At 38.7% G+C, this 24,310-nt stretch overlaps 1 protein-coding gene across 3 annotated transcripts in view; it reads right to left on the bottom strand.

Moving 5' to 3' along the window:
• Nucleotides 1-24,310, bottom strand: part of Tab2 (TGF-beta activated kinase 1 (MAP3K7) binding protein 2) — a 54,365-nt gene that overhangs the window by 15,670 nt on the left and 14,385 nt on the right. For 2 of the 3 annotated variants that reach the window (XM_059272766.1, XM_059272764.1), the window contains exons 2-3: nt 6,213-6,400; nt 27-1,527 (exon numbers count right to left, since the gene is read on the bottom strand). In XM_059272766.1, coding sequence (XP_059128749.1) covers nt 27-1,527; nt 6,213-6,314 — 1,603 coding nt within the window. In that variant the 5' untranslated portion in view covers nt 6,315-6,400. Of the gene's footprint in view, nt 1-26; nt 1,528-6,212; nt 6,401-15,709; nt 15,842-24,310 lie in introns of those variants that run through there. The other variant, XM_059272765.1, reaches the window with a different exon arrangement.

Here is a 24,310-nt window from a genome sequence, read left to right as displayed (position 1 = left end):
GATCCCTCCTTTAACATTAGCATTACCTTGCGTGTAGGCAGCATCATCAGATCCCATACTCAATTTCCGTGCTTCACTGATTCTATCCACATGTGCTAAAGTAGGGTCCGTGAGGTGCTGAATATTCTCGGTTTCTACATAATGGTCAGGATGATTTAGAAGATTTGTGAGTTCGAAGGTAGGGGACACCACCCCTGGGGAGACTGCAGGGGGTTTATTGGGAGAAACCGTAATTTTGAAAGTATATTTTGTGTTGGGTTGAGTGACCACCACTCGAGGAGATGTTGCAGAGTTACTTCCTAATACTCGGCTTTTGGGAGGGTGGTGATGGATGAAGGCAGGGCCCATGCTCACTTGCCCAGACATGTTCCTGGAGGCCGCAGATGGCCCAGAGTTTGTGGATATGAAGAGTGTAGGTTGACTGCGCATGCCCTGCTCATCTCCTGTGGCGGCATTGGCTGAAATATAGACCTTAGGTTGACTACGGGAGATCATCTCCTCAGTACTTGGAGGACTGGCAGCTATGTAAACAGTGGGCTGATTTCTATTTAAGGTCTGGCTGTTGACCAACGAGGAAGTGCTGGCAGTTCGAGGTCCAGAAGAACGTAATTTTGAAGAGCTGTTTCTTTGTGGGGGTTCAAGTTTGATTTCGATCTGGTTTTTTCGAGGTCCTGTTGAAATATTCTGAATGTTATATTGGCTATGGGCAGAAGACTGTGAGCTACCAGATGAATGAATTGTTGGCGGTTGTGGAGTAGTTGGCGAACTGATAGGCATGTAGACATGAGAGGTCTGATGGCCCTGCTGATTTGGCTGCTGGGTTGAGGTATGTGGCAAAGGACTGGACGTAGGATAAGTAGTCCAAGGAGCAGGCTGCGAAGGCTGATAGGCTTGTTGAGAGTTAATGGGATTCAACTGAGATACCCAGCCAGAATGCTGTTGTGTCTGCCGAGCTGTACCACTAGGAGTTGTAATATAAGGCCTAATATAGATAGAATTTCCCTGTGGACTATTAAGTACAGGTGGAGGTACACCATGTATGTGCAAAGACGTAGGAGTACTACGACCAGTCTGTATGTTTGGGGCTAAAGTTACCATAATAGGATTAAACCTGGGAGTTTGTTGAGAGAGGTTTGACGTTCCTTTGCTGCCTAGGTGAAATCCAAGATGTGGTGTTGAATTTGAAGCACCAGATGTACTGGGCATTCCAAAAACATTAAAGCCTTGAGGAACTTGAGCTGGTGCTGTCTGTGGCTCCTGCTGAAACAGTTCGTTACTGGACTGCCCACCTTGAAGCTGTCCATCACTAACACTGTGTGTTAAAGTCCTACTTCCATTCACTCTACTTCCTTCTCTTCCATGGTGGTAAACATTCTGTGACTGCAAGTCCAAGTTGAGAGAAGTCATGTGATTTCGCAGACCAGAAATTCCAGACTCATCTGAAAAATTCAGGTCTCCTTCACCATAAAGATACCTTGTACTCTCCTGAGAGAGAACAGCGCAGCAGGCGTCCAGGTTGTTATTATTCTACAGAGCAAAATGAGAACAGGTCAATCTTAGTCACGAGAAGTGAACACAAACTATCATCACCACAGAAATACTCCACAACTAACAAGTGAATGTGTAACACAATTATAAGAGACTTACATCTTTTGATCTGAGAACTATTTTATATATATATATGTTTGAATTATTAATTCTCACTATTAGTATAATGGAAAAACTGAGGAGTAGCAGATAAATATAAACCCATTCCAGAGGAACAAAATAGAAAAAAGCAAAACCCCAAACAAAATGTTTTTAAATAAAGTAGCACATCAGTCATAAATTATCCACAAATACTTACTTAACATCAACTATATATGAAGCAGTCTTTGAGCCTGTGGAAGACTAAGGACAAATAGAAGCAAGTTCTTCCCCCATAGAGCCTGTCAATCAATCAGGTGGACAGTTTTGGAAAATGGCAGCAGTCAGTTCTCCAGGGCCTACGACCTCTCTAGCCAAGGACAGCTAGCTAGGTTTATAACACGCCAGCTAAATTCTAAATATTTATACTTAAAGCCACAAAGAGGTGCAGCTCTCACCTCTCATCAAAGCAGTTTCTTTTTGCAACAGACAGAGCCCATTACAGAAATCTACAAGTGGTGAAAATGCAGAGAACCACCTACTGAGGGGTGCCCAGCACCAATCGGTACTTCTACAACACAACCCCTCCTTACACCATGGAAGAGGGGATGCTAAAACTGTAAGAGCCAGGGGCAGGATTTCTGCTGTGACACAGTGTCTTCTTGACACGACAGGGAAGCTACACCAGAAAATCATAACAACACTGCTGCCTACCTAAGACATGCACAATGAGAATACCAGTCAACATGCCAATGTGAATGGGGATACTGCACAAGACCACTCCTAGATGAGGAGCTATAGGCAACTGATGGTTGCTGAGAGAGGGAGAACCAGTCTTCTTCACAGACAAGCACCCCCAGTTCCAAATGGTCAGCCCTAAACACATGTACATTAGAGCAAAACTCAATTAGCTCAGTGATCCTGTTTCAAAAAATGGCAGGGAAAGCTCCAGAGAAACAATACTCGAGGTTCCCCTCAAGGCTCCTCCTAGACACATGAGAACTTATATACATTAATGTACACACACACACACACACACACACACACACACACACACACACACACGAGACTGGACTAATGAGGTAGGTACACTTGATTCACAGGGCATATACAATTTAGAGGAGGAGAAAGCTGACAAACAGCCCTCCTCAAACTAAAACAAAACCATCAGAGATCTCCAGAGTTCTTGGTGAAGAGAACGGCTAACTGTGAGAGTTAGCTGAGCCATGTTCCAAACAAAGTGAATGAAGCAAGTTTAACTGGAGTGAAGATTCACATTTGGAAACTTCATGAAACACATGGTTATAAAGAAGACTGGGATTAAGTAATGGAGGATTAAAAACAAAAATAAGACACTACAGTTTGTTCTTTATTAAGCAAGTGAGAAAGCCACTGAACACAGACAAACAGAGAAGTAAAGACAAAAGAGTATTTTGGGGCCAGGCAGTGGTAGTATACGCCTTTAACCTTGGCACTAGGGAGGCTGAGACAGGCAGATTGCTGTGAGTTCAAGGCCAGCCTGGTCTACAGAGTGTGTACCAGGCCAGGCTCCAAAGCTACAGAGAAACCCTGTCTCGAAAAATCAAAAAAAAAAAAAAAAAAAAAAAAAGTATTTTGGGAAGACAATTCTGTTCATACTTAAGAAGCAAGGAGATGAATATTCTTTTGGCAAAGCAGTGAGTGAGAAGACAGGCGACAATAAACATCTGATAATAGAAATGAGTAACCAGAGACCAACCAACACAGCTTAGATACCAGAGGCGGGGGAGGAATCAGCGAACTGGAAGATTGGAAGACAGAGAAAAATCAACGGAGTTAAAATGTCTCCAAGCAGGCTGATGAAAATCCCCCCAGATTCATTAAGAAATGATAGTTCTTGTGGTGTTTAGTCTTACTGCAACTTGATGTGCTGTGTTTTGTAAATATCCATGGGAGACCTGCCCTTTCCTGAACAGAAATAGAGGAGAAAGAGTTAACTATGGCTGGGATATAAATAAGAAAGGAAGAAAGAAAGGAAGGAAGGAAGGAAGGAAGAAAGAAAGAGAGAAAGAAAGAGAAAGAGAGAGAGAAAGAAAGAGAAAGAAAGGAAGAGAGAGAGAAAGGAAGAAAGAGAGAAAGAAAGAAAGAAAGAAAGAGAGAAAGAAAGAAAGAAAGAAAGAAAGAAAGAAAGAAAGAAAGAAAGAAAGAAAGGATAGTCTATATCATTTGAACAAGGAGTGAACAAACAAGAAGTGAAAAATGTTGTTTTTTTTTTTTTCCCCCCAGCACTTTGCCTCTGGAATGCTTGGCTTGTTTTCTCAATACATCAAGATTACACTGAAGTATACTATACATTAGAGGTCTTCTTTATGTTGTTCTATAAAAGACTTTATATTTCAATCCCAGTTAATAGGTTTTAAAATAACACTGAGCGCTGGGCAGTGGTGGCTCATGCCTTTAATCCCAGTACTCAGGAGGCAGAGGCAGGTGGAGGCCAGGTGGACTACACAGAGAAACCTTGTCTCAAAAACACCATAACAAAAACCAAAAAAGGTGTGTGTGTGTGTGTGTGTGTGTGTGTGTGTGTGTATCACTGAGCTATGAATAAGTGTTCTAGATATTTCTTTCAACATCAACTCATGAAATTTGTTAACCTACATTATTTTCCTACTAGTTTTTCAATGACTCTCTGAACACCCTTAGTATAGCTTTATTTTCCTACACAATTCTACCTTCTACTTTATTTGAAAAGTTAGACTTGGGTTCTAAGGGATGGCTTACACTCCCCCCACCCCCAGCCCATCTCTGCTCTCTTCCCACCTTCTTAAAACTTTGACACAAACCTAGACATATCTGGGGGAGGGAATCTCAACTGAGGAACTGGATCCATCAGACTGGCCTGTAGGCAAGTCTATGTGGCATTTCTTGATTGATGACTGATGTTGGTACCAGCCCTGGGAAGGTGGTCGGTCACAGGTGCTTAAGAAAGCAAACTGAACAAGCCAGTTAGCATGCTCCTCCATGGCTTCTGCTTCATTCCTGCCTAGAGTTCCTCCTCCCTTGAGTTAGTTCCCTCAGTGATGGGCTGTGACCTGGAAGTGTGAGATGAAATTAAACCCTTTCCTTCGCGGGTCACTTTGGTCTTGGTCTTCATCCCAGCCACAGACCTAACTAAGAATTGTTACTTTTTTACCTTTCTTTTCCTGTTACACGCTATACTGATAAATATGAACGACTGATTCATTTGCCAAATATTTATAACAGGGCACTTTCACTACTGTTTCTCTTTTAAGAAGTGTGAGTCTTATATCCTACTAGTTAATTTACCTGGATTATACTTTTCCGTGGAGATTTTTATTCTCACTTAACAGTGAAGAAGTAAAAAATAAGGGTCAAAGACGTTATTGTTGGTAATCATCAAAACATGGACTCAAGTCTGTTCTCAGAATCTAAAACTCATGCATGCTTAACCACTGTAACAGGAACCAGGTAAGTCTGGAGACTTCCATGTACCCAAGGATAATTACAGTGTAGAATACGAGGTAAGACATCAGGATATTGAATAAACTGGGATTCCAGACCGCAGATTATCGTACTCTAGTCAAGACACCCAAAATTTATCTTGAAGAATGTGAGAGAAAAAATTTTAAGGCAAATATATAGCAATCTGTATTTACACTTATCTTAGCTAAAAGGCCAAGAAACAGCAATATCTTTATCTAGAAAGTAAGATAGATTGGTGGGACTCAAACTAGGTTAAACTAGAGGCATATAGACCAATTAAAAATACAGCTAAAAGATAAGGGTATGGACAAAATATATGTAGTCACTATAAAATATAGGCTTGCTAAAAAATGTCACTTATTATCAAATTTTAAAAGTAACTTGTCAAATTCCTAAGTATGTGTGAAGGATCCCCAGAATTCTTTTGATAGAAAAGATTTCCAGGTTAAATAAATGGCCAGCTACAACTATTACTAAATACTTAGTAATATTAAAATTATGGACTTCTAGAATTTTTGTATATAAATAACAATGTAGAAATTGGAGACATTAATTGGAAAACATATAAAGTAAACTTAGAAATATAAAAAACACCTTTTCCTTTACAATTGGGAACTTATGCACTGTCATACAAATTCCTCAAGTCAGAGATAAGGAACCGATATGCAAACAGGGTTTTGACAAATGCCTGAAGTACCAAATCAATAGAAGAACAAGCTTTCTGACTCCTTAATGACTTTTTCCTCATTTTTACACAAAGATCTGGGATTTTAAAAACCTGACAAGAAGACGAGGAAAAAGGATTAAGACCATAGCTAGCTAGCACACATTAATATTTCTACGTTCAGATCTTAGTTCGCTCTCCTATTTATACAACAGACAATGCCTGTATTCCAGGCAAGTACTGAGGCCCCATTCTGCCCCAGGCCACATTACTAGGAGACACCAAAGATCATTTCTTTTCACTGCAGCACAGTAACGAAGACAAAGAATTTTCCTCCAATATCTAAAAAACATCAGATTAATAATTAAAAAAACATAATAATTAATAGATTATAATTAGTATTTTTTATCAATAAATCTAGAAATCAATGAACACTAACCTGTAACATGCACCTGGATACAACAACTTCAGGTACTTCAGGGAATTTTTGTCGCAGGTCATGTAAAACCTGAAAATCAATTTGGTGGCTTCCTTGGGCCATTCGTGTGTCGCCTGCTCAGGACTATCTTAATAGGCAATTCTAGGCCTGAGTGGAATTAGTACTCATCTCTTCTGGCCAAGCATTTTCTGTGAAAGAAAAAATTTTTTTAATGAGAACTGATTTTAGAATGAATACTGCTGTGAATTTATAATTACAGTATGAAAGGGTATGTGCCTTAGCACCTAACAATATAACCATGAAAGTGTTATTTAGGCTTAATGATTTCCATATAGCTATACATACTACCATCTCTAACAGCAAATTTTGAAATGATCTACCTTCTCTATATTAAGGAAAAGACGGAACCACAGGAAAGCCTTAGGCACCCTAAGAACCTGAAAACATTGCTCTCTATAAAAGACTATGAAACTGTGTTTTGCTTTCTACCTAGTTCTTAAATGCACAGTCAATCCCACTACGCAAAGTAAGTCTTTTCTACTTCAGGTTTCCAATGTGTCACTCACACAGGTGTTTTTCTCTCCTTCCATGTTTATCTACCACTAAGTTTGATTGTCTTTATTTGCAAAAATAAAGTATTTTGTACCTGACAATTCTGTCTCACCTGTATGGCTATTGTCTGAGCCACCTTAATCCACCTTAGCCATTACTGCAAAAGTCTCCTGATGGTCTCTTCTCCACCTCCACTCTGTTTCAGTACCCATGCCTTTCACACCCACAATCTTTCCCTGTAAGCAATCTTTGTGAAAAATACACAAAGTATCTACCCCCGACCCCTGTGGCTCAAAATGGCACACCACAAGGACTCTTGTTAACTACACCCTCTAAGTTCATTTCCTACCACATTCCTTGTTTCCTCAATTGCTAATGGGCTTCTGGTATCTTCTCAAGAAGCCAACCATCCTTTTCCTGTAAGGCTTTTGGACTTACTGCTCTTGCCTCTAACATTTTATCCCTCAAAGACTTGAAGGCTCTCTTTACTTCCTTAAAGCCACTTATCAAATGCCACTCACTTAAAAGACACTGTCCCTGACCATTCTTCCTATGTTAAAAAAAAAATCATATACACATACTACATTTTCCCTCTGTAACATCAAATGCCACTCACTTAAAAGACACTGTCCCTGACCATTCTTCCTATGTTAAAAAAAAAAAAATCATATACACATACTACATTTTCCCTCTGTAACATTTATAAGTGATATCCAGAGGATTAAGAACTCTAACATTAACTATTGTATTCCCAAGATTAGATCATTCTAGGTTCACAAAACATACAACACTCATTGGATAAAAGTTTTATTATGAAGTTTCTTTCACATTATAGTGTCTAAAACATTTCAAATGATTTAGACTTGGAAAAAAATAACTTACAACATTAGAGATGGGCAAATAAACATGTAAATGAAAACACCTTCATTAATTAGAAAGATGAAGAATGAAAACAAACTCTAATTTATTCCATTACTAAAGCATGCACAGCCATGAACTACTGACCTACTTTTCTAGACAATGCGGACACAGATGAGAAACATTATTCAAATGTACAACTACACTCCCCGATAGGACAGAGCGGTTCATAGAAAAAGAGGACCGTAAGTCAGCAGCCTAATCTTGTGCACAATCTGGACATTAGTTAGATCTCTGAACTACACACATGAGATATACTCTGAGCAGCCAGGCTAAGGTTAAAATAACCCATCTGAGATTCCAGGGTTTATAGTTTGGGTTCAGCCAAGTTACCTGTCCCTTAGAAGAAACCAAGCACGCTTATCCACTGGGGGAACACAAAAGAATCCAGACTTTCTACATGTCATTCCTGTCCTTAATCACATCCCAAACGATTAAAATCAAACAGGAAAAACCAATCTATACTCAAGAAAAAAGGCAACCAACGGAGAACAAGCCCAAAATGACTTGGCTACTGAAATTAGCAACACAGATTTAAAAGTAGCTATTTAACTATGCCTATGAATGTAGGGGCAAATATACTTGGACTTCTCAGGAAATAAACAGAATTATACTGATGTACTTCTATGTGTGAAATTTGCATATAATAATTTTCTATTGAAGAGCTCGAACATCTGAAACAAACAATTCACTAGACACACTTGTCTACTGTAGGAAGTCAGTGAATATGAAGATAAAACCACCTGGAGACAGTGAGAGTGATGAGTGGGATGGGGGCTTCCAGGCCCTCAGGGTCCAGCGGGTGGTAACAAAAGCTTTAATGTACTGATAATGAGTGATCAGAAAACAGGACACATTAGTGGGTGGCTAAAAACAAACCTGATGCAATTTTGCCTAAAAATTTCCCAAGTTAGTAAAAGATACAAATTTACAGATTTAAGAAAAACCATACAGAGGTCCAACATGTCTAACTGCTATAAACCATGGAAAGAGATCTTAAACACACCCAAGAAATGGCACCTACAGCCAAAGGAACAGCATATTTATAGACAAGGCTCACTCTCTAGCCCAAGGCTGTCTTGAAATTGGCTCCTGCCTCAGCCTTCTGAGTTCTGATATTAAAGGGGTGAGCTACCATGTCCACCTGAGTGCTGACTTATTAGAAACATTGGAGGCCAGTAGACAGATGATACAATGTGCTTTGTTTTAATTTTCGAGACCCAGGCTGGTGTTGAACTCACTATGGAGCCCTAAACTGCCCTGAAACTCAAAATCTTCCTGCCTTAAGTAAGTAAATAAATAAATACCAGGCAACTAATTTTAATGCCCCTGTAGAGGATAAAACTATAAAAAAAAAAAAACCAAACAAATGTCATTCACTTAATATCAGTATGAAAAACCAAGATACCTTAACAAACTTATTCTGGAAGATTATTTCTATTCCCTATGGTAGGATGCTAAACTTCTCAGTTCATAGAACTCCGCTACAGTGCTTTTGACATCATAGCAGTTACCACATAGGTTTCTGTACGTTTCTTTAACTAGTCTCATTTTGACAGCTGAGAAAGTGTATCAAAGGTGAACCGTATTAACATCAGTTTCATGGATTCACAGTGGTGACACTATCATATTTACTGCTGCATAATAAGTACTTTAAAGTGTATGGCGGGATGTGGAGACGGCTATTTGTTAAGAATGTGTACTGCTAACTCAGAGGAACCAAGTCCAGTTCCTAGTACTCAAGCTGGGACGGCTCATAACAACCTGTCACTTTAGCTCAAGAGGATGTGACCCCTTTTTGGGCGTACACACACACACACACACACACACACACACACACACACACACTGCGGTAAATCTCTAAAGAAATCAGTTTGGTTGTACCATCTATTTTGAAGTGATAAATCTGTCCTAACATCATTGACATATTAGACAATTATTTGAACATTAAGTGTGTTCTGCTGCAATTTCATTGGGAGAAACACTAGGTAGGTAACTAAAACAAAGCCCTCATCTGGCTGAGCAAAGCTGCACACAAGAACACAGAAGGTCCCTGAGAGCACAGCCCCAACGTTTACCAGCCCTGGCCTCTGTGTGCTGTGAACTACAGCAGCCACAGCCTGTCAGTGTCCTTTGCTTCCAGAACTCTTGGTTCACTATCTCATAAAGCTCACTTCCACAGGCAAACTTCAGGTCTTGTTCGAGGTAAAGGTCAATATTTATTATAAGATTTACACACATTCCTTGACTTTTTAACATGAACAAAACTGTACTATCCTTTAAAAAGAGTCTTAGCTTTTAAAAATGTTTATGACTACAGTTTTTGAGAGCTATATCTCTAATCTCCTTTTTTCCCTACCAGTTCTGTGCTGGTTTAGGAAGGGATACTTTTATAATTCAGATGGGAACAGAACTAGATACCTGTCAAAACTCCTCTGACTTTACCAGCTACTGAAACAGTAACCTCTCCAGGGTGTCCAAAGGGAAGGCAGAAAGCTGCTCTCTCCCTACAGGCAGTTTCATGTAGCTTCTGTGGACTGGCTGACATTAGCAGACTTCAGTGAGTTATTCTGAAATAATGTCTGTAACTGTAAGAAAGACTGATGTGCAGTCGGAATAGTTAGATGAGGTTACCATCCTTTAAAGGTAAAGGATGTTATAAAATCTTCATCTCAAAGACTTCCAACGTAAGACAGAATCTTATTATTTACACACACCCCCTATTCAAATACTTTTTACACTGTTGCAATAGTATAGGCCAGGTAGGTAACAAATGATATTTGATTTATTTTTAAAGAATTTAAAATGTCATTAGCCTTTAATCCCAGCACTCGGGAGGCAGAGGCAGACGGATCTCTGTGAGTTCGAGGCCAGCCTGGGCTACAGAGTGAGTTCCAGGAAAGGCGCAAAGCTACACAGAGAAACCCTGTCTCGAAAAACCAAAAAAATAAAATAAAATACAATAAAATGTCATTAATCAGTCTGAAAAAGTCAACATTCTTCTTTTTCCTTTTCTTATCCAGACAGGTCTCACTATGTCACCCTGGCTGGCTTAGAACTCTCTATATAGACCAGGGTGGCCTCCAACTCACTTTACCTGCCTCTGCCTCATGAGTGCTAGGATTAAAGGGGTGAGCCACCATGCCCGGGCCATCAACATTATTTTTCTAACAACTTATTGGAATTTTATTTCTTGAAATATGAGGTTATAATTTTAACAACAATCTCAAAATATGTTAATATTTTTCTATGATAGAAATAAAAGAATTACAGCTGTTCAACTAAAAATCTGAAATTAAAATATTATTACCATTTAAGATAAAAATAAGAATTGCCAGGCATGGTAGTGCACGCCTTTAATCCTAGCCCTTGGGAGATAGAGGCAGGCAGATCTCTGTGCGTTGGAGGCCAGCCTGGTCTATGTAGTGAGTTCTAGGATAATCAGGGCTATGTAAAGCGAACTTGTCTTACAACAAAACAAAACAAAACCCCAACAAATAAAAATATATTTAAAAAAGATTATAAACAATCAGCATTAACTTTGTCATAGAATTTGTATGGAATCACATTGTAAAATCAATTAACTGCTAAGACAACAAAATGTAACAAACCAGTCATCCAAATGCTAATTATTTTAAGCTATCTATTATGGCCTAATCTAGTATATTTAATAACTTGAAGAGAGCAATTAGTATTACCAAAAACTAGACAACTTTACAAGCCCAGAATAATTAACTTCCCCCCAAAAAACAATACATATTAACAGTCAGTGTAGAATGATTTATACCCTCTCTTTCAAAAAGAAACCTTCCTATAATCCTATCACTTGAAGCGAGACAGGCAGATCCGAGTTCAAGGTCAGCCTGATTTACAGAGCAAGTTCAGAGAAACCTGATCTTGAAAAACAAGGGTGAGGGTGTGTGGAAAAAGGGAAAAAAAAAAAAAAAAAAAAAAAAAAAAAAAGGAAGGAAACCTTCCCAATTTCTTCATTTAATGCACTGCTTCCAGGATATAAATGCTGGCCATTTCTTATGCCTCACTAGTTAAGTTACAAGTTCTTCTTAAAGGAATGTGCAAGTCAGCCACACTTGGCAATTATGTTTTGTGGTTTTGTGGTGGATGCTGCCATTTTCTATGGATTAAGAAAAGTGCAATAAATCTGAGACAAACATATTATATAATTGACTACCTTGTGTGTATTTTCCACTTCATATCTTATTATTTTCAATACTTTAGCATTTTAGTATGGAAACAAAGTTACTTTCCAGTGTTCCCTTTCACTGTAATCTTTCAGATAATCTATCCTGGTCATAACTACCATCTTTAAAAGAAAAGAGCCACTAAGCATGTTAACAAATTCTTATTTATAGCTAAAAAGAGGAGAAACGAAAACCAGAATATTAGAAAAACTCATGTTTTGGTCTTATAGCCATAAACAAATTAACTTGACACATGAAAATTATGATAATAAAGTTAAATGCTAATTTGTTAACATGTGATGGTCAGAGGTTGACTTTTAGGAGTTGGGTTGCTCCTTACACTATGTGGATCTCTGACAAGTGCCTGCCTTTAACTACAGAGCAATCTCAGTTCCCCTCCCCTTCACTCCAAACAACTACCTTCAAGGAGAAATATATTCTTGCATAGCCACATTAAGGAAAATCATGAGTCTTTCTCTTAGTGGAATAAGACATCCAAATTACTATATATAAGAAGCTGATGGAAAATATCAAGACACATAATCCACATATATTATAAAGCCCTCAATATAAAAAGTCAAAATATATACCCTTTAAAGAGACTTAAAAAAAATAAATGCATAGGAAAGGCTTTGAAGGCATTTTTAAAAAGATGTAGTTTCAATTTTGTGATCTTTCTTTCTTGCTTGCTTTCATTTTGGGAGATGAAGAGTTTCTCCATGTAGCCCAGGCTGGTATCAAACTCATGACCCTCCTTGTCTCAGTCTCTGAGGGCTGTGATTACAGCATGTGCCACCATACCCAGCTTCCTAGCTTTGTTTCTTTTTCTCCTCCTCCTCTTCTTTTTTTTAAGAATATATATTCTCCACTCTTGGGCACACACCCAAAGGACGATTCTACCACAAGGACACTTGCTCAACCATGTTCATTGCTGCTCTAGGCACAACAGCCAGAAATTGGAAAGAACCTAGATGTCCCTCAACATAAAAACAGATAAAGAAAACATTTACGCAATGGAGTGTTACCCAGCTGTTAAAAACGATACCATGAAATTGGTAGGCAAATGGAACGAACTAGAAAAAGAATCATACTGAGTGAGGTAACCCAGACCCTGAGAGATAAATATGGTATATATTTGCTTTTATGTGGATATTAGCCATTGAGTAAATGATAATCAAGTTACAATCTATAGACCCAGAGAGGTTAGGTATAGAGGAAGGGACAGGGGTGGAGCGGGAGGGGGTGGGCGACAGCAACATGGATCTCCCTGGAAGGGGAAACAAATAGATTTCATGAGTGAACTAGGAGCGGGGGGTGGGGGGGATGAGGGGAGGACAGGACTGGAATGGGAGGATCAGGGAGGGAGGGTGAGGGAATTTGGAAAGAGACACCTAGAACTGAGGGGCATCTGAGGAGTGGTATGGAAATTTCCTAAAATATATGAAGGCAATCTTAATAAAGTCTCCAAATAACAGGGGAGACTCAGTCCCAACTGGCCATCTCGTGTATCTGAATGAAGCTTCAGGAGTTGTTTACTCTACATACTCCTTACCTTTCTTTTAAGCAATTAAACTCACAGGTAGATAAGTCAGCTTACTTAGTTTGAGTAAACAGTTCCCCTTGAGTTAGCCTTTGGGTGAAAAACTATGACCTGTCTCTTCTGTAAGTTGTAAACAACTCCTTTATGGAAAGCGATCCCATGCAAAGGTGGACAAAAGATAGCACCTTCCCTGAGCTTACAGCGTAATTACTGTGGTTCAGCTGCATTTACTATGCACCAGGGTCCTACACTAATGCTAATTGGTATGATTTTAGTCACTTCTCCTAATACTCCTACAGTGAGGATTAAAGGGAAACCCAAGTAACCCTCATTTCAAGTCCCTGACACAACTATGGATGCTGTCTTTTATTAGGCTCACTATGCACAATCTCCAACATTAACTCAACACTCACTGTACTACAGCCCTTCCAAAGGACTGACTTACATCATAGTTAGTTCTAAGAAGTCTTCACTGAATTCCCATCGCCTACTAAATCAAGTCCAAACTCTGTGCACTTCACATTTGAAACATATTTAGCATAGCTCTATTTCTCACTAAATCCCAACTATTCTCTAAGCACACTGGACTACTAACTTGTAGGTTTTAGAACATAGACCTTAAAAAATACTCTTGCTAAAATCTAATCTTTCAATGCTCAGTAGAAAGCCTTCTTCACAAAGGTGATTCCCTCTGGTACTCCCAAGCACATGGGTTTATATCTCTATTATAATATTTTATATTATACTTGTTCCTCAATATCCAAGGAAGATTAGTTCAGGACCCTCCACTCTCATCCCTTCAAGACACTGGAATGAGCAGATGCTCAAGTATCTTATAAAAAAAAAAAAAGGCATGTTTTTGTATATAACCTACACATACCCTACATTACTTCTAATACTCAAATACATGTAAACCCTAGGCAAATATAGGTTAGGGAATATACTGCTTAGGGAATAATGATCTTCAAGAATCTGTATATGTTAAAAGTACATATGCAATCTGTACAGGTTTAACTACTTTCTGATCTATGGTTGAGACAGCATTTGAGGAGTAGAGGGTCCACTGTATCAGCCTGTATAAGCTCACTGAAAGCAATGGTTACTTATTTTTATATCCCTACTGTACCTGGCAGTGTCTTATACACAATGTATGCTCAACAGCATAGAAAATGTCATCATTATTAATTACATCTCTGAAAGTAGCAAAGCTTGGTATTCACGTACATTTCCTTCCTTAATTTTCCTTTTAGTTCACTTAATAGGGTAACGACATTCATGTAACTATGGTTGCTCCCTTTCTACTTGTAATTCAACATCACTGAGCCATGATTCTTTCAATACCATAAGTCATATAATGCTCCTACAGCAAATCATTATGCATTAACACTGGAGAAGAAACGAGAGGAAGCAGTCAAACACACGCTGGAGCACTAGGGTCACTGGTTAAATCCTCGGCTAGGATACAAAATTCCCTTGTTCAATTTTGGGTCATCTTTGGCTTAGATGAAGTTAAAATTAAAAGATATGCATGGCTATCTACTAACTATTACTAACTAATTATTTTCATCTGTATTTATAAAACAATTAATGTCCTTAAAAGTTCCAACCCCAACTGACTTGACTTCCTAGTCGATTATTTATGAGTAGCTTTTCTAATGCACTAGGAAGCCTCAGCTTTCACCCTTATAGTTACACTCCGGGGCAAGCATTGGAATTTTTCCTATTTGGCTTCTTTCAAACAATCAAGTAATATATAGACCTCAAGTATATATTTTTGCATATATGTAAATATTATATTGCGATACAATTCAATTTAGGTAAATATACCATGTAAATACAGTATTTGGTCTTATCTATAAATAAAACCTATCATTTCCAATGACTGGGGAATGTGCTAACTTTCATGTAAACGTATCAGAAATATAGAACAGTTAAGGACACTGGAAAGGAGAACCTGCTTCATTTATGTAATTCCCACATTGCTGTCGAAGCTTACTTTTCAATGAAGACCAGAGTACTATTTTGCACATTTTTAGGACTTGACTACATAGCACTTCAGTGTTATTTCTCTTAAAATGCTTTTGCATTAGTTTGGCACTATTAGTAAACAAATTAAACTAGAAATACTCAGGCAAAAGTTAAGCTACAAGTCGGTGCTAGCCACATGTTACTAAATGTTAGGGCGGTTACTAAGTCACTCGGTTTCAAAGCCAGAGAACTGTAAGTTGTGAACTGTGTGCTGTTACAGATCACACAGCCTACGTGTGAGTGCCCCGACTTTTGCATACCTGGAAATAGAACAATTCAAACTGTAGCTGTCCTTGGTTGGCTAAGTGGCAGCTTACAAATGTTTAATTAAGTAACTGCAGTGAGCTCATCTCTACTGGATACTTCTTTTCCAGAGCAGGTCCAGGAACTGGGTCTGGAGCCTTGAAAGCAGAAGAGAAACTACAGTAAACTAGAGGTAGGCAGAATAATGATGTGAGCAGACAACACTCTTGAGGTCTGAAAGCAGGAGTGCTTCCTGAAGGCTCTAGCAGAACAGCTCTCAAGCAGGAAAAGGTATCTTAAATACACCCTTACAGGCATACTCTTCACCTGCCCAACTCCTTCTGAAACTCCCAGTTCTGGGTCGTGAACAAGTAGCCTTTATGAAATCTCCAGTGGTTCTGAACAGCAGCCTGCCTGCCAGAGGCCAGTGTGACTGTAACAGAAGCAGCAAGACCTATTTGGGTGATAAAAGTGGAATAACAAACCCTCCACACTCAGGTCACTTTACCCTCCCTCGCTACCACCTTTTAACTGCTGTCCTTATTTCCTACATCAGACACGCTGCAGAGCCTTCCTAGGACTGTTTTAGACAGATTCAGGCAATAAACTCAATTCCAAGGTCCAGACAGGGTTTCTCTGTGTAGTCCTGGCTGTCCTGAAACTCCCTCTGTAGACCAGGCTGGCCTCAAATGCAGAGAGATCCACCTGCCTCTGCCTCCTGGTGCTGGGATTAAAGGTGTGTACAACCACATCTGGCTCAAATTCCAATTTTCAAAAACACTTGGTAATGCTTAAAGAAGGTGGCAAAGAACAAGTCATAAGGTGTGCTTCTTAACCCACTGGAAATTATTTTCCCAGATTCACTAAAAAGAATTTCTCAGGCCCATATGAAAACAAAAACAAAATGGCAACTACAAAGTTAGAGAAATGGTAGACAATGTATTAATTAGTTTCCCAGAGACCTCGAATGATGTCCTTGCACTTGATTCTCAGTAGGCTGGCCCTTTAGGAGTTCCTCTAAGAAATGAATCCCACAATAGTAAACTGGAATCTCTGTTCTGTCAAACATGAGGACTGTAATGGGACAAAGATAGTGTGGATAAAGGCTTAACAAGCAAACTCCCTGCATTTCTAGTACATACCTTTGGGGGTGGGGGTGGGGTGGAAAAGGAAAGCTTTCCATGTTTTGTGATAGCAGGTTGTAGAAAAAATCCTGGAAGACAGGAACCTTAGTTCAAAACTCACTTCAATATGGCCTTGAATTACAATGTTCCCATCCAAAGTCTCCTTTTATCAAACGGCAGACAGCTGCTCATTTCCCTGGCTGCCATGCAACTTTGCTTGTGTACACAAGCACCTCAAGTCTTCGGCGTATCAGGTTTCCAATACACTCTGCTGCATTACTAAAGAATGAAACATATTCTTTCCTGTTTGCTTCATTTCTGCTCTGAACATGTAGGTATACTTAAACTTTCATTTTTCACAGATGCTAAAGCAACACCTAGGTCTAATAAGCTGTAGGTGTAATTAAATGCATCACATTCTAAGAGATGTAATTGATTTATTAACACTGGTTTCAAAATAACTACAAGACAGTTCAATTCTCAGAGTTGAAGAGAAACAAAGGATGTAAAAATTTACACTTTGGACACCAAGATAGTCTGTAGTAAACAAGGACAAAAACTTCTCTCCCAGTAAAGTAGAATATAGGTACAACAACAGTATGTTAAAATGTAGCTCTGGGATGCAGAACTTCAAAACCAAAACCACCACCACCAAAACCCCAGGAAAGTAATTATTCCATGATATAACTTGGTTTTTATGCAGTTAAGGCAAAGAAAATCCTTCTACTACATATGGGTAATAATTTCCCTCTTACTGATAGAACAGTGGGTTCCACAGAAAATCATTATTTACCAAATATGGCTCTAAGATCAGATTACAACTCCTCTGCCACTTACCAAGTATAAAGCAAGTGTCACAAGCCACAAGGAATTTAAGGGAAAAAAAACACAGTTACTCAAAATGTATTCATTACCACAACTTTCTTTCAACATAGTTGAAAAACTTAACATGGAAGTATACCACTCAAAATGGAGAGGTGGGATTTTATTTGTATAGTCCTCAGGAAAGCAAATAAAGGTCTGAAGAGATTCCTGTCACTCTCACGGAGGGCTTTCACTTTAAAGACTACTAAGGAGGGAAAACACTATAGACAAATCAATATTATGTATCTGTTTGTTTGTTTGTTGAAACAGGATTTGTCTAACAGCTCTGGCTGTCCTAGAACTCACTTTGTAGACCAGGCTGGCTCTGGACTCACAGAGATCCACCTGCCTTGAGTGCTGGGATTAAAGGTGTGTGCCACCACCTCTCAGCAACATTAGGTATTTTTAATTTTATAACTAGCTGTCATATTGAAATCACATTACTCATGGTAACATTTTAGTTATTTTCTTTGCTTTTTTCCATGTCTACAATATTAAATAATAGTAAATTTTTCTCCCCCTTTCAATAATACCTGATTTTATTTTATTATTATTTTTAGTCTAACTATATTATGTAGTATTTCCATAACAATGTTATATAACAGTAATGTTGGGGCTAAGGAGGATGGCAGGGAGGTTTGGGGCAGTCTCATTATATAGCCCAGGCTAGCCTGAAACTTGTTATCATACTGCCTCAGTCTCCTGTACAATTATAAGCAACATCCTAATAGGCTTTGATTTGTGACTTTTTACTAGAAATTTAGCATTTTACTAAATACTAATGGGAATTCTAGCATCTTACTATTTCTAGTAACAAAATGGTGGTTTCTGGTCTGAGATGTGAAAACTTATGAATCTTTCGGGCTGGAGAGGTGACTCAGAGGTTAAGAGCACTGCTTGCTCTTCCAAAGGTCCTGAGTTCAATTCCCAGCAACCACATGGTGGCTCACAACCATCTATAATGAGATCTGGTGCCCTCTTCTGGCCTGCAGAGATACGTGCAGACAGAACACTGTATACATAATAAATAAATAAATCTTTATCTCTATTCTTATTTTACTAAGAACTCTTAGTGAAATAAATGTTGAAGATTCCCCTATTCCACTTTTTGGCATCCCTCAAGACATCCACACCCACTGTTCACCATTAACATGAATTAATTTATAGTATTATTTTAGTGATGTAATGCTGGAGTCCATTTGATAAGTTCATCAAGCATTTTTTTCATCAACTTTTCTGGGACTAGTCTGCAGTTTTTTGATCTATTTTACTATCATTGGTATGCTTGGCTTTGTACCTCAAAGTTCACCTTTCCTTCCTTATATGTTCTGAATTAGTTACCTGAGGCTATAAGTTTTAAAAGAATTCAATTATAAATTTAAAAAAGAATTGAAAGTCTCTAAGGACTGGTTACTCTGTAAGGGAAGGTCTCCCACCAAGACTGGCATTTGCATTTTATGTGAGACCAGACCCTATTCCTTCTCTCTTCCCTTGAAGTTTCCTGCCTTCGCTTTAACTTATAGACTCTTTTTTTTTTTTTTTTTTAAATTTATTTATTATGTACAGTGTTCTGCTTGCGTATATCCCTTGAGGCCAGAAGAGGGCGCCAGATCTCATTACAGATGGTTGTGAGCCACCATGTGGTTGCTGGGAATTGAACTCAGGACCTCTGGAAGAACAGCCAGTGCTCTTAACCTCTGAGCCATCTCTCCAGCCCCAACTTATAGACTCTTAAGTCACCTTAAACACACTGCTACATGCATACACCAAAGTTGCCAGTTAAGTCTTAAAGTGATTCAGCAAGTATTAATTCACAAAGCTACGTACTAAATTGCTGACGCAGGCCTTGCCCTCTACACCCTAGTCTATCTAGTAAGAAGCCAACAAGAAACCCAGAAGCCACAATTGAAACCACACAAATAAGAAACAATATTCAAAAAAAAAAAAAAAAAAGAAACAATATTCACTAGGCTTCTTTCCTGCTTGCCACTCTCACTAAAACCCACTCCTACCCCTTCTCCAGTTGGGGTCTACTACATCAGAGGTCATAGACCCTTTGGTTGTCTCAAGGAAGCTGCAGATTCCTGAAGAGTGCTTTTGAAAACAAAGTACTCATGATTATAAAGATAGTCAATTTTATTGAAATATGGTCATATAACAGTGTGACATGTCCAAACCTGGATGCATGCATAATACTGCAATTGAGAATAGTGATTATTCCCAGAGACTGGGACCAGCAGACCAATGAAAAGATATGGAGAGTTTGGTCCATGAGTAAAAACAAGGTTTAAAAAGCACAAGATAAATGACTAGTAGGGAAAATGATGTGAAACAACACAGCTACTTTTTTTTTTTTTTAAAAAAAAAAAAAAAAAGACAGGGTCTCATTGTATGTAGACCAGGCTGGCCTTGAACTCACAGAGATCTGTCTGTCTCTGCTGCCAGAGTGCTGGGAACAAAGTCATCATGCCCAGCCTAGCCTTATTTGATTTCTTATTAATACCTAAAACACACACACACACACACACACACACACACACACACACACACACACACACACACACACACGTTGTAGCAGGAGCCTCCAACAATTATAAATCTAAATTCCAAAGTGGTAATATGTGCAATTACACAGAGACATCCACACCTAAAGTACAACATGAGAACTGTCCCACAGTGCTAAAGAAAGAGGCACTGCTGATGCTACTGTGGTCTGCTGCTTTCGTAAAACCCTATCAGAGGTAAATGTTAATGGTCCATTAGAACTCAACAAAAACTGAGTCCTTTCTCCCTCAAATTCTACCCTCGGGTGTCTCTGGGCTCATGTGATTTAGATTAAACCTCTCTACTGAACGTCACTGGAAAAGAAAAGGCAGAGTCCCAGGCTGGTCAACTCTCTGGTAGCTGATCCTCTTGCAGGATTACAGGTGTGTATCACCACGCACGGTTTATGCTGTGCTGTGGTTGACCTCCAGGCCTCAGGCATGCCAGGTAAGCACTCTACTTACTATGCTACACACTCATCCCTAAACTGACCTACTTTCAATACTTGAGCATATTCCTCCTACACGGTCCTGTTATAGAAGGACATTTTCATACAAGTCCATTCTGAACACTAAGCACACTCCATGCCTTTCCTCTTTATCCTCCCCTCTCACCCACAGAAGAGGAAAACAGCCCCTTTGTTCCCCTGCAATGTTTCACATCTACTTTGATGTTACATAGAAATATACCATTTTATGTATTTTTATCAAATCTAGGAACTGAAAATAAGAATATATATAAGACAAATGGTACTTGTCTTTCTGAGACTGGCTTGATTCACTTACTATGAGTATTTCCAGTTACATTTTCCTGCAAACCATGGAACTTTGTTCTTTTAGGTTGAAAACATTCCATTTATGTAAATTTACCACATTTTCTTTATCCCTTCCTCTGTTTACCTTTGTGACTGTTGACTTGGAGGCCTCTGGACAAATATTGAAGTGGTATGGCTGGATCATATGGTAGATCTATTTTTAGGTTTTTGAGAAGCTTTCATACTGATTTTCATAGTTGCTAGACTATCTTACATTCCCACTAGCAATATATAAGGGTTTCCTTTTCCTCACATCCTCACCAGCATTTATTAATATTGTTTTCTTAAAATCTATCTACTCTTATTTCCCATCAGTCCCTAAATCCTTAGGAATCTACTCAGGCTTTTATGAACATGCTCAACCCCTCTTCCTTCAGTGCCCAATGTTTTTGCTTGGAATGTAATTTCTCCACGTTGACACTTACTAAAACCACTTCTTCAAAACCAACTCTAGTCTGATCTCCTTCCTGACTCCTTTTCCCTTGCTTCAGTCCACATGGGCGCTATACTCAAAATGACTACTGCTCCTGCGGACCAATGAACACTGTGATTCTTCATTTTTCTCTTATTGTTCTGCTCTTCTGGTGACATGGACTAGATGCTTAAATATAGGATACTGCCTACATGCAATATAGACATAAAGTATACAAAGTAAGTAAAATGCTCTCAATAAATCAATACTAAGACTTTTGTTTTGCAACTTCAAATACCAGAAAATACATTGAGAAGGCCAAATGTCCAGTAAGCAGCTAAAATGGATATTTTAACACCCCAACAAGAACCTAGATATCACTACTCATTAAGAATTGACAAGCTTACTTACTGGGCAGTAAGGAATTTCATGAGTTATTAATTAACTTAGTAAGTAAATTAGGGAAGAGATACCTTAAAAGTAGTAGTAAAATGCTTCATTCTAAAATGTCTCTAAGTGCCTATAACATGCACCTAGATTCTATGGACTAAGTTCCCACACAGCTAAGTGGCAGGCCTTGGATTAGAATCTGGGTTTCTGATTCATTCTGAAGCTATGAAGCAAACACTGTTTCTGTCTTCTACAAAAAGATTTAGTATGAAAAGTAGGTACATGTGTATAAGGTTCCCTATTTCAGAAGGAAGAGAAATATGAAATATAAAAAAATAGACTTGGAACTAAAACATACTTATTAATATAGGTTTATATAACATACATGATGTAGATTTTAAAAACTCCATATAAAATCTACAAATGCAGATTTGGGGGTTAAGCTTTAATTACTTTATGCAAACAGTTTTACTGAGTGATAGGAGATGAGTGATGTCCTATTTACTGATTACTCTTTGAATTTTAAACATAGCATATAGTTGCAGTTTTCTTCAAATAGCTCTAACAACTTCACTTATTTCACCAACATAAAAACTAATCTGCCTATGGCGTGGAGGTGGGATGAGTTGACAGTGATGACACTGGTGTAGTCTCTAAGTCATCTTCATCCAGGGGACAGACATCTCAAGAGGAGACTAGGAATGAGGGCAGGAAATAAGGAATCTTTCTCCACATGTAAAAACTCTGCTGTTGGCTATGACTAAAAAGAACATACTTTTTCCTAAAGGGAAGCTCTTAGACTAACAGCAATGGAATTCAGACAGCGAGGGAGAGAAAGGGTGGGTCTGGAACAAGTAAACCAGCATCCCGACAATACACACTACCAGCCTAAACAACTCAACTAAAGCTCTGCCTCCTACCCGATAATGCATTTCTAGTCATTGTAAGTAGTGATAGGCTCTGAAGCCAGGAACCCCAGCCTCCTAGCTCTCATTCTTTGCTATCTTCATATATGCAATGGCAAAGTTTCACTAATCACTCCCAAGGTCTTGTATCCATTCCTCTAGTCCCTCCTTAATATTCTGGTTCAGCTGTACCTTGATAACCAATTAACAACCTTCCATCTGATACCTTGTCCTACTCAACAGCTTTTCTAAGCTGTACTTTACAATTGCAACAGGCCCACTAACTGCCTAAAATACACACTGAATCACATCATATCCTTCCCGTAAGAAGCAAGGGATTTTATAGTTGATTGGTACTGAGCGTTTTGACCTAAGAAATGCAAAAGAGGAAAGCTAAGAAGGAAACGTGACAAAGCCAAGAAGGTTAGCTCCATGAGAGCACTGGTGTCAAGCACACTGTACTGGTTCATGCCTGCATTCCAACACTTGTAAAATCCAAGGCTAGCTTAGGCTATATAAGACCCGTTTTGTTTGTTCGTTTTTAAAGTATCAAGAACGTCAAATGAACAGAGGAAGTTTAAAGCTTTTGACAACAGTAAGTGTCAGGTACTCAGTCAAATGATTTATAATGTGTTTGTTCATTTAATGATCCAAATAATCATGTGAAACAGGTATTTGGTTCAGTTGAGCACATACTGTTTCATTCATATCATAAAATAAATATGAATATACAACTATTTTTTCTTATTCAAGACACTTAAACAAGGTCACTAAATTATTATCTTAGTGTCAATAGTATCAGAGAGCACCATATACATGCTATTAGCCTACTATCATGGACTGTAATGTGTATACAGATACGTACACATGCATACCTACACACACACACTATACATCTGCAAATAAAGATATTTTAGTGCTAGTAGACAGCTCAGCTGGAAGGATCCGAGTTTGATCCCCAGTACAGGTATCTTGGAAAAGCGAGGCATGTTTACCTGCCTTTGCAATCCCAGCCTTAAGGAGTCAGACAGGTGGATCCCTTGGGCTTTATCTCCAGCCAGCCTAGTTGAATTGGTGAGCTTCAGGCCAGTGAGAGATCTTGTTTAAAAAAACACAGTGGATAGGCTCCTGAGGAATAAGGATCACTGGAAGTGCTCCTCGGCCTCCACATGCATGTGTACCCATGCATAAATAGTATTTAGAAATTATTTCTCTGTTATTTAAATGTACGATAGTAAAGGCTCAGGGTTTTTGTCTTATATAGCTCAACATGAGAAAGTGTATGCAGCTGTTTTTGTTTTGTTTTCGAGACAGGGTTTCTCTGTGTAGCTTTGTGCCTTTCCTGGAACTCACTCTGTAGCCCAAGCTGGCCTCAAACTCACAGAGATCTGCCTGCCTCTGCCTCCCGAGTGCTGGGATTAAAGGCATGTGCCACCACCGCTGGCATGGAGCTGTTTTATAAGCATAATAAAGAACAAAGAAAATTTTGTTCTATACTTACTTCTGCCATTTACCTGCAAATGGAGAGAACTAGATAGGAAATAGACCACAAAAATTTCCTAAAA

Source organism: Peromyscus eremicus, chromosome 8b (genome assembly GCF_949786415.1).
Source record: "Peromyscus eremicus chromosome 8b, PerEre_H2_v1, whole genome shotgun sequence".
Taxonomy (NCBI): Eukaryota; Metazoa; Chordata; class Mammalia; order Rodentia; family Cricetidae; genus Peromyscus; species Peromyscus eremicus.
The sequence above is the reverse complement of the archived record's forward strand: the minus strand, read 5'-3'. Positions and strand labels throughout refer to the sequence as shown.